Source organism: Cherax quadricarinatus, chromosome 15, assembly GCF_038502225.1.
Source record: "Cherax quadricarinatus isolate ZL_2023a chromosome 15, ASM3850222v1, whole genome shotgun sequence".
Classification (NCBI taxonomy): domain Eukaryota; kingdom Metazoa; phylum Arthropoda; class Malacostraca; order Decapoda; family Parastacidae; genus Cherax; species Cherax quadricarinatus.
In genome coordinates, this window is record NC_091306.1 from 40,423,468 (window position 1) to 40,440,040 (window position 16,573).

The window sequence follows — 16,573 nt, forward strand, 5'->3', positions numbered from 1 at the left end:
TCCTGTTGTGCACCTGTCATATACAACAAAGTAGCAGCGGTGATAATTAAAAAAATACAATAAAATTGATACGATGGTATTTCGGGCCCCACAGATGCGAAAGGCAATCATTTGTGGCACATTACGTATATTTAACATGGGATAACTTAACAGTTAAACTGTTACTTATTTCCACTGGGTTAGAGCTAACCAAATTTAGATGGGCCTAACATATGGTTCACCTATAACCCATAACTTGATAATGTGAAGAATGAGACAACTGTGCAGTATTCGGGAATGTTTATTTTGGAAACGTGTCTCCAGCCAAAGGCTTCTTCAGTCCAATACAGAGAAAGGTGGAAAATGAGAAGAAGTTTGAGGTAATCAGTCCCTTAGCTTAGATTCGATATCATCTGTCCATCAGGACACAGGTCATGTTGACACTGATATACTAAGCTAGTCATCACTACCAGGGAAAACGTTCACCTGTATGGACATTAATTTGAGAGCAAGTATGTATGACTAGTGTGGGTTGTTTGCGTGAGTGAAGTACTTGTTACATAGGAGGTACTTGTTACAGAGGAAGTACTTGTTACAGAGGAAGTACTTGCTATAGAGGAAGTACTTGTTACAGAGAAAGTACTTGTTGTAGACGTCAGCGCCCCCTACTGCCTCTGTAGGAGGTACTTGTTACAGAGGAAGTACTTGTTACAGAGGAAGTACTTGTTATAGAGGAAGTACTTGTTACAGAGAAAGTACTTGTTGTAGACGTCAGCGCCCCCTACTGCCTCTCGCCACACTAGCCTCTGGGATGGTAAGTGATGTGTGGTGCTGGGGCTCGCGAGAAAGCTACTTTGCTACCCAGCTCTCTGACGACTACATGTATTCGTTCCTTTCTGTAATTATCGGTGATTCTTATTTTTTCAGCTGTCACCTGTCTTCACTCGTGGCACCTTAGTTTTCAACGTGAGGTTATAGTGTTTATTTTCTCTCTCTCTCGTCTCTGTAACTTTCAACTCAGCGAAGCACCAATCATGTGGGTAACTTCTCTGTGTGTCCTCTTCTGTAGCCAGTGTGTCTGGTTGGGTCAGCAAGACTGGGAGGGTTTACACGAGCTGCTGTAGCCCGTGTGTCTGGTTGGGTCACCAAGACTGGGAGGGTTTACACGAGCTATTGTAGCCCGTGTGTTTGGTTGGGTCACCAAGACTGGGAGGGTTTACACGAGCTGCTGTAGCCCGTGTGTTTGGTTGGGTCACCAAGACTGGGAGGGTTTACACGAGCTGCTGTAGCCCGTGTGTTTGGTTGAGTCAGCAAGACTGGGAGGGTTTACCCGAGCTACTGTAGCCCGTGTATGGTTGGGTCAGCAAGACTGCGAGGGTTTACACGAACTGCCGAAGCCCGTGTGTCTGGTTGGGTCACCAAGACTGGGAGGGTTTACACGAGCTGCTGTAGCCCGTGTGTCTGGTTGGGTCACCAAGACTGGGAGGGTTTACACGAGCTGCTGTAGCCCGTGTGTCTGGTTGGGTCACCAAGACTGGGAGGGTTTACACGAGCTACTGTAGCCCGTGTGTCTGGTTGGGTCAGCAAGACTGGGAGGGTTTACACGAGCTGCTGTAGCCCGTGTGTCTGGTTGGGTCACCAAGACTGGGAGGGTTTACACGAGCTACTGTAGCCCGTGTGTCTGGTTGGGTCAGCAAGACTGGGAGGGTTTACACGAGCTACTGTAGCCCGTGTGTCTGGTTGGGTCAGCAAGACTGGGAGGGTTTACACGAGCTGCTGTAGCCCGTGTGTCTGGTTGGGTCAGCAAGACTGGGAGGGTTTACACGAGCTACTGTAGCCCGTGTGTCTGGTTGGGTCAGCAAGACTGGGAGGGTTTACACGAGCTGCTGTAGCCCGTGTGTCTGGTTGGGTCACCAAGACTGGGAGGGCTTACACGAACTGCCGTCACTCTGGCAAAAAAAAAAAAAAAATCGTGAATGAGCTACTAATTAACACTGATGGAAGGTTATTAGGTACTTGACTGTATGAGACTGTATTAGGTATTAGACTGTCATCTCGGCAATTGCTGCTCTGCCTGCCATAAACATATGACTAATCTACCGACGGAGGTGTGAAATATCTCCATTCCTGTACCCCTTCCCCACCCCCTACCCTATCTCCTCCCTCCCCTAATCCTCATCTTCCGCCTTCCCTTCCTATTTATTAAGGGAGGAGGGGAATGATCTGGTTGATTAACCATCTCATGAGGGGAAAAGTTAAAGTTGGAGGAGTAATTATCCCTAAGGGACGCTGTGTGCCCCTCTTTCCCCCTCCCTCCTCTCTCTCTCTCTCTCTCTCTCTCTCTTTCTCTCTTATTTATGGGCGTTCAAGTTTTATTTCTAAAATTTCCATGAATAAGAGCAACAAGGTACGCTTAAACTGATGTTTGACGCAGAGTGGTGAGGTTCAGGCTCGACCCTCCGTGCTCTGAGAGGGTCAAACACGCACCATACCTGCCAGAGGTGCATCCCTACTGTCTTGGTCTTCGTGGCAAGTCCACTTCTCTAAGGTGATTCGATATATTTAAGTCACTAGCAGACTCATTCTCTTTACGTGTTAAATTTACTGCTGAACACTCACTTGAGATATCAGCCAGAGGTAGACATAACACCGAGCATATCACCAGAGGTATACATAACACCGAGCATCTCACCAGAGGTAGACATAACACCGAGCATCTCACCAGAGGTAGACATAACACCGAGCATCTCACCAGAGGTAGACATAACACCGAGCCAGAGGTAGACATAACACCAGGGGAGCATATCTCACCAGAGGTAGACATAACAGAGTATCTATACATAACACCGAGCATCTCACCAGAGGTAGAGAGCATCTCACCAGAGGTAGACATAACACCGAGCATCTCACCAGAGGTAGACATAGCATCTCACCAGAGGTAGACATAATACCGATCATCTCACCAGAGGTAGACATAACACCGAGCATCTCACCAGAGGTAGACATAACACCGAGCATCTCACCAGAGGTAGACATAACACCGAGCATCTCACCAGAGGTAGACATAACACCGAGCATCTCACCAGAGGTAGACATAACACCGAGCATCTCACCAGAGGTAGACATAACACCGAGCATCTCACCAGAGGTAGACATAACACCCAGCATAACATCAGAGATATACATTCTCCATATCATGCATACCATCATAGGTATAAATCTTCCAGAATAGACATAAGACCATGTATAACACCAGAGGTGGTATAAACCTTGGTAATAAATACCGACAAGTTGGTTTAGAAAGACACGTAAGCAAACACTACGACATATTTATTAAAAACGTTTCGGTCCTGGGACCTTGAAGTGATCAAGGTCCCAAAACCGAAACGTTTTCTAATAAATATTTCATAGTGTTTGCTTACGTGTCTTCTAAAGCAACACCAGAGGTACACTTAATCCGGAGATAGATATAACACACGCATAACACCAGAGGGATACATCCTCCAGAGGTAGACATAACACCATATATACCAGTAGAGGTATACCTCCTCCCCAGATAGGTATAAAGCCAAGCATAACACTGGTGTCACATACCGGCTGCACAACGGCCTTGCGCAGGAGAGTGCCTTTTCAAACTTAGGAACAGCATTCAGGAACTTTGACAAGGAGTCCTTCAGGACCTGTATACAATGTTGGACCTATTATCGAAAGGAATTTTTTTCAGTCTCAGGATGATTTGAAAGTGGAATGATCTGAATGAAGAAGTCGTGGAAGCAAATTCTATACGCAGTTTTACGAGTAAGTACGATAGGGTGTTTTAGGGTAAGAATACTGTGTGACTTTCGTGGTTGACCCCATGATGCCACAGATAGGTGAGTACACACACACACACACACACACGAGATAAAGCTTTTGGGGCAGGGAATGAAATTAGTAACGACCAACAAAGAGGCGGGGACAGGAGCTACGACTCAACTCCTGCAGCCACAAACAGGTGAGTACACACACACACACACACACACACACACACACACACACACACACACACACACACACACACACACACACACACACACAACAAAGGAGTAAGAGAGACCCATAAATCACAGGAGCTGTTGGCTGCTGACACAGTGATCACTCAGTATAAAATAACTGGAAATTGATCTCGAGTCCCGTTATAAATAACTTGTGACTGTCGTGCTGGTGAAGCCGAGACAGTAAAGAACTCTTCTTCCCGAATATTAGGTGTTGATAAGTTACTGAACTTATCAACAGTTAATGTCAGTGGTTCATTGAACCTTTTTCCTGACAGGAGGAAGTGATGTGAACCTCAAGAATTATTTATAGAGAGGGATAGTAGGTAAGTAATATTACATCTATTTATATGTTTTTATTGCAATGAAGGAGCAGAGAGAGAGAGAGAGAGAGAGAGAGAGAGAGAGAGAGAGAGAGAGAGAGAGAGAGAGAGAGAGAGAGAGAGAGAGAGAACAACGATGAGCAGTATAAAAATACTAAACCACGATTAAGATATAACCTAGCTTCCACAAGATGGGCACCAGCACCACCAGCACCACCAGCACCACCAGCTCCACCAGCACCACCAGCACCACCAGACAGTAGCAGCACTAGCACCAGCAACAGCAGACAGTAGCAGCACTAGCACCAGCAACAGCAGACAGTAGCAGCACTAGCACCAGCAACAGCAGACAGTAGCAGCACTAGCACCAGCAACAGCAGACAGTAGCAGCACTAGCACCAGCAACAGCAGACAGTAGCAGCACTAGCACCAGCAACAGCAGACAGTAGCAGCACCAGCAGCAGCACCACCAGCACCAGCAGACAGTAGCAGCACTAGCACCAGCACCAGCACCAGTAGACAGTAGCAGCACTAGCACCAGCATCAGCAGACAGTAGCAGCACCATCAGCAGCTCCAGCAGGCAGTAGCACCACCACCAACAGGCAGCACCAGTAGACACTAGCAGCAGCACTAACACCTGAAGCAGATGCAGCAGCAGGCAGCAGTGACCTTCAACTAGGTCATCACAACCAGTGTAACACAGTGTACACACTCTTGTCAGCCAGCAGCAGCTGTTCTGTCTGACGAAAGTCTCTCACTCGTTATCTTCCTTCAGTTGACAGCACACACTCTACACTTTTGACTCACCATTGTTAAAACCTAAGTGAAGGTGATGTGATTTGCTGACGTCAGGAAGCTAAACGAACGTTCGATGACGCCAGTCGTAACCTTGCACACCATCTGGTGACTGATTACCCAACTAGATGCTCAACAGAGAATCAGGCTGGAAAAATAATTTAATTATTTTTCCCTGTTTTATGCTGTTAGTTGTGGTGGTCCAGGGCCCCTGGAGGACCTAGCTGAAGGTTAAGGGCCCTAGAGGACCTAGCTGAAGGTGACGGGCCCTAGATGACCTAGCTGAAGGTGAGGGGCCATGGAGGACTTACCTAAAGGTGAGGGGGGGGGCCCAGGAGGACTTACCTGAATATGTAAGGGCCTTGAAGGACCTAGGTGAAGGTGAAGGGTCCTCGATGACCTACCTTAAGGTGAAGGGTCCTGAAGGATCTACCTGAAAGTGAGGGGGTCCTGGAGGACCTAGGTGAAGGTGAAGGGTCCTGGAGGACCTAGGTGAAGATGAGAGGTCCTGGAGGACCTAGGCAAAGGTGAGGGGTCCTGGAGGACCTAGGCAAAGGTGAGGGGTCCTGGAGGACCTGGGTGAAGGGGAGGGGGTCCTGGAGGACCTAGGTGAAGGTGAGGGGTTCTGGAGGACCTAGGTGAAGGTGAAAAGTCGTGGAAAACCTACCTGAAGGTAAGGGCCTTGCGGTTGAGGGTGGCAGGTATGGTCTCACTGATAAGACAGGTGGTATCTCCTGGGCTGCCCTCCACCAGGACGGCTGCATGGCTGCCTTCCTCACCAGAGTCTGTCACAGAAAATAAAACTTTTTAATAGCTGCAAAAAAAAAAAAAAAAGCACGTGCTTTATTTTTCAATTAATTTACCAGCAACAGCAGAAGCAACACACCCTAGTGTTGTTATATCACCAGCACCAGCAGAAGCTACACACCCTAGTGTTGTTATATCACCAGCACCAGCAGAAGCTACACACCCTAGTGTTGTTATATCACCAGCACCAGCAGAAGCAACACACCCTAGTGTTGTTATATCACCAGCACCAGCAGAAGCAACACACCCTAGTGTTGTTATATCACCAGCACCAGCAGAAGCTACACACCGTAGTGTTGTTATATCACCAGCACCAGCAGAAGCAACACACCCTAGTGTTGTTATATCACCAGCACCAGCAGAAGCAACACACCCTAGTGTTGTTATATCACCAGCACCAGCAGAAGCAACACACCCTAGTGTGGTTATATCACCAGCACCAGCAGAAGCTACACACCATAGTGTTGTTATATCACCGGCAACAGCAGAAGCAACACACCCTAGTCTTGTTATATCACCAGCACCAGAAGAAGCTACACACCCTAGTGTTGTTATATCACCAGCACCAGCAGAAGCTACACACCATAGTGTTGTTATATCACCAGCAACAGCAGAAGCAACACACCCTAGTCTTGTTATATCACCAGCACCAGCAGAAGCTACACACCCTAGTGTTGTTATATCACCAGCACCAGTAGAAGCAACACACCCTAGTGTTGTTATATAACCAGCACCAGCAGAAGCTACACACCCTAGTGTTGTTATATCACCAGCACCAGAAGAAGCTACACACCCTAGTGTTGTTATATCACCAGCACCAGCAGAAGCTACACACCCTAGTGTTGTTATATAACCAGCAACAGCAGAAGCTACACACCCTAGTGTTGTTATATCACCAGCAACAGCAGAAGCTACACACCCTAGTCTTGTTATATCACCAGCAACAGCAGAAGTTACACACCCTAGTGTTGTTATATCACCAGCACCAGCAGAAGCTACACACCCTAGTGTTGTTATATCACCAGCACCAGCAGAAGCTACACACCCTAGTGTTGTTATATCACCAGCACCAGCAGAAGCAACACACCCTAGTGTTGTTATATCACCAGCACCAGCAGAAGCAACACACCCTAGTGTTGTTATATCACCAGCACCAGCAGAAGCTACACACCGTAGTGTTGTTATATCACCAGCACCAGCAGAAGCAACACACCCTAGTGTTGTTATATCACCAGCACCAGCAGAAGCAACACACCCTAGTGTTGTTATATCACCAGCACCAGCAGAAGCAACACACCCTAGTGTGGTTATATCACCAGCACCAGCAGAAGCTACACACCATAGTGTTGTTATATCACCGGCAACAGCAGAAGCAACACACCCTAGTCTTGTTATATCACCAGCACCAGAAGAAGCTACACACCCTAGTGTTGTTATATCACCAGCACCAGCAGAAGCTACACACCATAGTGTTGTTATATCACCAGCAACAGCAGAAGCAACACACCCTAGTCTTGTTATATCACCAGCACCAGCAGAAGCTACACACCCTAGTGTTGTTATATCACCAGCACCAGTAGAAGCAACACACCCTAGTGTTGTTATATAACCAGCACCAGCAGAAGCTACACACCCTAGTGTTGTTATATCACCAGCACCAGAAGAAGCTACACACCCTAGTGTTGTTATATCACCAGCACCAGCAGAAGCTACACACCCTAGTGTTGTTATATAACCAGCAACAGCAGAAGCTACACACCCTAGTGTTGTTATATAACCAGCAACAGCAGAAGCTACACACCCTAGTCTTGTTATATCACCAGCACCAGCAGAAGCTACACACCCTAGTGTTGTTATATCACCAGCACCAGTAGAAGCAACACACCCTAGTGTTGTTATATAACCAGCACCAGCAGAAGCTACACACCCTAGTGTTGTTATATCACCAGCACCAGAAGAAGCTACACACCCTAGTGTTGTTATATCACCAGCACCAGCAGAAGCTACACACCCTAGTGTTGTTATATAACCAGCAACAGCAGAAGCTACACACCCTAGTGTTGTTATATCACCAGCACCAGAAGAAGCTACACACCCTAGTGTTGTTATATCACCAGCACCAGCAGAAGCTACACACCCTAGTGTTGTTATATAACCAGCAACAGCAGAAGCTACACACCCTAGTGTTGTTATATCACCAGCAACAGCAGAAGCTACACACCCTAGTCTTGTTATATCACCAGCAACAGCAGAAGCTACACACCCTAGTGTTGTTATATCACCAGCACAAGCAAAATCTACACACCCTAGTCTTGTTATATCACCAGCACCAGCAGAAGTTACACACCCTAGCCTTGTTATATCACCAGCACCAGCAGAAGCAACACACCCTAGCCTTGTTATATCACCAGCACCAGCAGAAGCAACACACCCTAGTCTTGTTATATCACCAGCACCAGCAGAAGCAACACACCCTAGTGTTGTTATATCTCCAGCACCAGCATAAGCAACACACCCTAGCCTTGTTATATCACCAGCACCAGCAGAAGCAACACACCCTAGTCTTGTTATATCACCAGCACCAGCAGAAGCAACACACCCTAGTCTTGTTATATCTCCAGCACCAGCATAAGCAACACACCCTAGCCTTGTTATATCACCAGCACCTGCAGAAGCAACACACCCTAGCCTTGTTATATCACCAGCACCAGCAGAAGCAACACACCCTAGTGTTGTTATATCACCAGCACCAGCATAAGCAACACACCCTAGCCTTGTTATATCACCAGCACCAGCAGAAGCAACACACCCTAGTCTTGTTATATCACCAGCACCAGCAGAAGCTACACACCCTAGTGTTGTTATATCACCAGCACTAGCAGAAGCAACACACCCTAGTCTTGTTATATCACCAGCACCAGCAGAAGCAACACACAATAGTGTCGTTATATCACCAGCACAAGCAGAAGTTACACACCCTAGCCTTGTTATATCACCAGCACCAGCAGAAGCAACACACCCTAGTCTTGTTATATCACCAGCACCAGCAGAAGCAACACACCCTAGTCTTGTTATATCACCAGCACCAGCAGAAGCAACACACCCTAGTGTTGTTATATCACCAGCACCAGCAGAAGCAACACACCCTAGTGTTGTTATATCACCAGCACCAGCAGAATCTACACACCCTAGTGTTGTTATATCACCAGCACCAGCAGAAGCTACACACCCTAGTGTTGTTATATCACCAGCACCAGCAGAAGCTACACACCCTAGTGTTGTTATATAACCAGCACCAGTAGAAGCAACACACCCTAGTCTTGTTATATCACCAGCACCAGCAGAAGCAACACACCCTAGTGTTGTTATATCACCAGCACCAGCAGAAGCTACACACCCTAGTGTTGTTATATCACCAGCACCAGCAGAAGCTACACACCCTAGTGTTGTTATATCACCAGCAGAAGCAACACACCCTAGTCTTGTTATATCTCCAGCACCAGCAGAAGTAAGACACCCTAGCCTTGTTATATCACCAGCACCAGCAGAAGCAACACATACTAGCCTTGTTATATCACCAGCACCAGCAGAAGCAACACACCCTAGTGTTGTTATATCACCAGCACCAGCAGAAGCAACACACCCTATTATTGTTTTATCACCAGCACCAGCAGAAGCAACACACCCTAGTGTTGTTATATCACCAGCATCAGCAGAAGCTACACACCCTAGTGTTGTTATATCACCAGCACCAGCAGAAGCAACACACCCTAGTGTTGTTATATCACCAGCACCAGCAGAAGCAACACACCCTAGTGTTGTTATATCACCAGCACCAGCAGAAGCAACACACCCTAGTGTTGTTATATCACCAGCACCAGCAGAAGCAACACACCCTAGTGTTGTTATATCACCAGCACCAGCAGAAGCAACACACCCTAGTGTTGTTATATCACCAGCACCAGCAGAAGCAGACGCAACACACCCTAGTGTTGTTATGTCACCAGCACCAGCAGAAGCAACATACCCTTTTGTTGTTACAACACCAGCACCAGCAAGAACAACACACCCTTGTGTTGTTACAACACCAGCACCAGCAATAACAACACACCCTGGTGTTGTTACAACATCAGCACCAGCAAGAGCAACACACTCTGGTGTTGTTACAACACCAGCACCAGCAAGAGTAACACACCCTGGTGTTGTTACAACACCAGCACCAGCAATAACAACACACCCTGGTGTTGTTACAACACCAGCACCAGCAAGAGTAACACACCCCGGTGTTGTTACAACACCAGCACCAGCAATAACAACACACCCTGGTGTTGTTACAACACCAGTACCAGCAATAACAACACACCCTGGTGTTGTTACAACACCAGCACCAGCAATAACAACACACCCTGGTGTTGTTACAACACCAGCACCAGCAAGAACAACACACCCTGGTGTTGTTACAACACCAGCACCAGCAATAACAACACACCCTGGTGTTGTTACAACACCAGCACCAGCAAGAACAACACACCCTGGTGTTGTTACAACACCAGCACCAGCAATAACAACACACCCTGGTGTTGTTACAACACCAGCACCAGCAATAACAACACACCCTGGTGTTGTTACAACACCAGCACCAGCAAGAACAACACACCCCGGTGTTGTTACAACACCAGCACCAGCAGAAGCTACAGAAGCAGATCGTTGACCACGGCAACCTTGTCTTCTGCCTGGAGGGTGTTCAGGGGGCCAACGCCCCCGCGGCCCTGTCCTTGATCAGGCCTCACGATGGATCAGGGCCTGATCAACCAAGCTGTTACTGCTGGCTACAGGTAGTCCAACGTACGAACCACAGTCCGGCTGACGGGTAGACTTTAGTTATCTGTCCAGCTACCTCTTGAAGGCAACCAGAGGGTATCTGGTAATTCGTCTTATGCTTGGTGGGAGGCTGATAACATTAGCAACACAGACGATGTTGTAAAACAAGAGAGTGGCTCTAAGGAGTCAGGTCAGTTTCCCAGAAATTCATTTCGTAATTATGAACATTTTACAAATGTTTATAATGCTGTTTACCAAGTGTCGTAACAATTATAGATCTGTTCATGAACGAAGTTGCTGTTATTATTGTTATTAAGACTCGTTCAAAACACGTTAATGTATACGTGTGACCCCTTGCTATATATGAGACGTCAGTGCGGAACCCTCATTTAATACATAAAGTGAAGTCTGAGAGAGACAGCATCATGGCTGGTGCCTCAACTGAGGGCAATGAACTATAAGTAAGTAAGTAATTAAGTTTATTCAGGTATACACAAATACAGTTACATAGAATTATCATACATAGCAGCATATGTGTAGAGAACCTGGGATAACCCAAAAAAGTCAGACAGAGTGACTTATTTCCATTGGGGAAGAATACACGTAATACACGTAATAAGCCTCAGGTCGCTGCGGATCCACAGACATTAGACGAGGATACAATCTCTCCGCCAGGGAGGCAACAAGAACGAGAAAGCATGGATAGAAATTACAAACTCAAATGAGATACTTGGATGTTAGGAAGTAATTTTTTTACCGTAAGAGTGGTAAGGAAATTGGTGAGACGAGCATAGACGAGTATAGAGGCGACACTATATACCGGGACTCAAGAAATACTGTAGATATGGCCGGCTCAGTCATGAAAGAGGTTATTACAGGCAGATGTTTAAGTCTTATTTGGGTCATAAGTTTAATATTTCAGCGGAAACGTTTCCCGTTTTTTGTGATAAGTGTTTAAAGGGAACTTATCGTGGGTAGACTTCGTTATTTAATCTCGGGTTCTTGGATTCTGAAACTGCAAAACGCAAAGACAGGACAGACACTTTATCAAGGCAATGTTTTGCTTAGTGATTAAACTCAATGGCCAGGATTGGTCACCAAGCTATATCAAGATATTAAGAAGCTTGGTGACCGATTCTATAGTATTCCTATTTTTTCAAATTAAACAAATTTTGCACGTCTTATGCCTAACTTGTAGAATTTCTGTTATAAATGAGGTAAATATCTTTCGACTGACAATAGCCGCCCCAAGCTTACATTATCTCCGACATCAAGGTGTGTTCTCCCCTCATCCTGATTGTTATGACGGGATCCACTGTCGTTGAACATGTGAATAAGAGAACAAAGGGAAGAGAACAATATTAGTGCTAGCGCAGGGTGTGATTAACGTCACACAGTGCCATTCAGTGGCACAAAAGGTGACAGATTTTCCAACGCTGCGGTGGTGGGGGAGTTATTTATGATGGCTGTTATTGCTGTTAGGCCTCCCTGCTTCCCCTCTCCCCTTCCTCCTATCCCCACCTTCCCCCTCAATACTATCCCTTCCTTCCCCTCCCACTCTCTTTATCTCTTATTTCCCCCTGGGAAATAAGGGAGAGAGAGAGAGAGAGAGAGAGAGAGAGAGAGAGAGAGAGAGAGAGAGAGAGAGAGAGAGAGAGAGAGAGAGAGAGAGAGAGAGAGAGAGAGAGAGAGAGAGATTTTGATTTTTCCGCCTAAGCAGACCTAGGATGGTACCACTATGACCCCGCCGCCTCCTGCTTCGTCTCACCTGACTACAGTATATAAGCCACGTCTACGCCCCTATGCTGTACATTCTACAAGATTGATGGACTGAACACATCGACTCCAGGCTGAGGGACTGATTACCTCACACTCCTCCTCTACTTATACCTTCCTGCTCTGTATAAGACTGATGAAGGCACTGTGTGGCGAAACGTTTCTTCAATAAAGATTCCCATATGTTGCATAGGTGTCTTAATTCTTCAACATTTGGATTTACATCCACACATGTCTTATCCGCTGCCAGCAAATTTAGGATAAGATACACTGACGTGTCATATAGGTTATTATACAATCTACATTTTTCAATAAGTGGACAACCAAGCATTTGCGGTAATTGTACCATTTTCCCCAAGCACAGAGCTCAAGAAACTGACCAAAAAGCTGACCATATACTTTGTGTTTAGTTTAGTAATCAGTCTGCCAAACTGCCAGAGGTACTTGTAACTAAGTCTAATCCTGGCTGTTACGGTAGTCAGTCAGTCTGTTCACATTGCAAATGCTCCATAGACGCACTTATCTACGTTCAAGTTATCATGGCTTAGTGATGGATCTTTCTGTTATAGATCTTTCTTGCTTCTAACTGCATTCCTGTGATATTCACTTCCATCATTTATTTCTCTTCTCTTAATCTTACTACTAAACACTTTTTCCTTCAGGATCCTTTTTCTTTGGTAGGTAGTGACCTGGTGACAATGATAGTGAGGTTTTCTGATGGTGTCTGGCAACCCATGAGGTCAGTGATTCCTGTGTTGTGAGGTTGACATGACTTAGCCTGGTCGAGCACCATGTATGTCAGTGTTTTTTAAATTTTGAAACTTCCAGTATTTTCTTCTATGGTTTCGGTGGCGGCGACCAATGAGGCTTCCTGTCACCTTCGACGTCTAAGTTCTGGTTCAGTGGAGACGAGATGTGACTCTAACCAAGTTATAAAATGCCCCGTGGAGTTTCTGTGGACGACACAACTGTTGTACAGAGGCTGACACAGGGTGTTACTCAGAGGAGGTTGCAGGCGTTGTTCAGATTAGGACATAGGCGTTGTTCAGAGGCGGACACAGGGTGTTACTCAGAGGAGGTTGCAGGCGTTGTTCAGATTAGGACATAGGCGTTGTTCAGAGGCGGACACTGGGTGCTGTTCAGAGGACGCAGGTGTTATTCAGAGAAGGACAGAAGCGTCATCCCTGTCGCAGGCGCATCGATGTTCAGTCAGGCGGACAGATAAAATTCTACCTGGTATAGACGACCTCAGAGATGTAGTACTTCGCTTCGTAGTGAGGTCTTTGATGGTAGATCTAGTCTTGATAGATAAATTGATATCAATTCTACAAAGCAACTGAAGGATATTCCTGCAACATCTCCACTTGGGAACACTAAGAACTGACTGGAGTAATATTCCGTGGAATATTGATTGAGAATTGAGTGCGCCTTGAGCCTGCAGTCCTGGATAAAGTAACAGGGGAGAAATGAATAAGTGTAATGGACTGTTTTATGTTGGTTTAGAAAAACACGTAAGCAAACACTAGGGCATATTTATTAGAAAACGTTTCGGTCCTGGGACCTAGGTCACTTCTAACATACAGAGGATGAAGGACGGTATTCATAAGCGGAGAGTGAGGTATGAGTGACGCATGGTGACCTGAAGAATGATATATTGGGATGAGGACGGGTAGACAGTGAGATCATGTGACTCCTGTGTTGATGGGTAGGTGCTGCTTTGATTGGTTCAGTATCATGTATGCTAATGTTTTAGAAATTTTGTGGTTTCCAGTGATACGTTCTATTGTGTCGGTGACGGCGACTAACGAGGCTTCTAGACACCGTCGGCGTCTGAGGTCTGGTTCAGTGAGAATGAGTTGTGCCTCATCCCAGTTCATCAAATACCCCGTGGAGTCTCTGTGGAGGACACAAGCGTACCTTAAATCGTCTCTGTTACTGGTATTTCGATGCTCGTTTCGACGGACCGCAAAATATCTGCCTGTTGCACCTACCCAGCAACACAGGAGTCACATGATCTCATAGTCCACCCGTCCTCATCCTAACATGGCATTCTTCAGGTCACCATGCGTCACTCACACCTCACTCTCCTCTATATATACTGTCTTTCAACCTCTGTATGTAAGAAGTGATCAAGGTCCCAGGACCGAAACATTCTCTAACAAATGTGTCCCAGTGTTTGCTTACGTGTTTTTCTAAACCAACTTGTCGGTATTTATTACCAAGGTTTATACTGTTTTATGTAGATACATTCCTCTCGAAGGACAAAATGACTGGAGACGTGAACAGCATCAAGAAGATTAAGACACATGTCCAACAGTTGGGTATCTTTACTGTTGAAATATTTCGCTTACGCAGTAGTCTTCTTCAGTCAGATACAAAGGGATCAGTAGAAATGAATTAATGATGTAATCAATCCATCAATACACAAATAAACCTGACATAGGAGAGAGGAGCTGAACTCTTCTCAAGGCTGAGGGACTGTCCACCTCAAATACTTTTTCTCCAAGGTGTACAAGATCATTGTTGGAAATATAAACACATATGCAGTATAATGTGATCCTTTATTGACAACGTTTCGCCCACACAGTGGGCTTTTTAAAGTCACACACAGATCTGTGTGTGACTTGAAAAAGCCCACTGTGTGGGTGAAACGTTGTCAATAAAGGATCACATTATACTGCATATGTGTTTATATTTCCACTGTGTCGGTATTTGATACCATTTATTTCCAAGATCATTGTTGTTGGTACTGATTCTATACACGAAGAAGAGAGGATTCTTAGTCTCGGAAGATACTAAAAACCCTCTTTTCTCGAGTTTAAATGCAAACTTTATAGATGATTCGGTAGTGTTCATTGTGTTGAGGAGGCGGAGCCAGATGTTCAGACGTTTGGAATAGACTACCAAGATGATGTTAGTGTGTCTCAACCAGGAAGCTGTGTTGGGAGTGATCTGGATGATTTATTTTATTTTTCGTGCTGCAAATTCCCCCAATGAAGAGATTGATCAGTATAGCGTTGAGGGGCTGAACACTGTCACCTCACTTTCACTGTCACCTCGCTTTCACTGTCACCTCACTTTCACTGTTACTTCACTTCTACTGTCACCTCACTTTCACTATCACCTCACTTTCACTATCACCTCACTTTCACTGTCACCTCACTTTCACTGTTACCTCACTTCTACTGTCACCTCACTTTCACTATCACCTCACTTTCACTATCACCTCACTTTCACTCTCACCTCAGTTTTCATTGTCACCTCACTTTTACTGTCACCTCACTTTCACTGTCGCCTTACTTTCACTGCCATCTTATTTCAAGTACACTGGTATAAGAACACAAGAAAGTAGGAACACTGCAGTAGGCCTACTGGCCCATGCTAGGCAATAACACAAATATTTGCCCAACCCGTTTCCAATGTTACCCAAGGAATAAGCTTCGATTGGCCCTATTACTTGACCTATTCTTGATCTATTCCTTGACCTATTCTTGATCTATTCCTTGACCTATGCATTCTACTAGTGATCAAGGTTACAGGAGTGAAACATTCTGAAGTAAACATGTCCTGGTGTTTGTTTAAGTGTTTTTATCAGTTTGTGGGAATTAATTACAAAGATTTACATCACATAGAGAGATATAAAACATTCGGGTAAGACGAGCGGAATACTTCGTGAAAATTTTGAAAAAAAGGGCAACTCAAAATAAAATTATCTTTAAATTGAAGGGGAGGTGAAAATAGGAGGAGGCGTCAAAAAGATAGCAGTGAAAGGGGAGAGTGATGGATGAGTAGGTTTCTTTGAGGTAAATATCTGAGTGGCCAGAGGCAAGAATTATTGTGGGAAGCAAAGTGAGGCAGATAAGGAAAACTGTCAAGTGCTTCTGGCTTGATAAAAGTTGCGCTAGTGAATGATTACTTGGCGCATGGGGATCTCTCTCTCTCTCTCTCTCTCTCTCTCTCTCTCTCTCTCTCTCTCTCTCTCTCTCTCTCTCACCCTCTCTCACTCTCTCTCACTCACTCACTCTCTCTCTCTCTCC

At 45.6% G+C, this 16,573-nt stretch overlaps 1 protein-coding gene across 1 annotated transcript in view; it reads right to left on the reverse strand.

Moving 5' to 3' along the window:
- LOC128703340 (uncharacterized) overlaps positions 1-16,573 on the reverse strand; it is a 352,588-nt gene that overhangs the window by 84,051 nt on the left and 251,964 nt on the right. Inside the window, exon 16 of the mRNA XM_070085304.1 lies at positions 5,800-5,917. Within this exon, the coding sequence (XP_069941405.1) occupies positions 5,800-5,917 (118 nt within the window). The remainder of the gene's footprint in view (positions 1-5,799; positions 5,918-16,573) is intronic.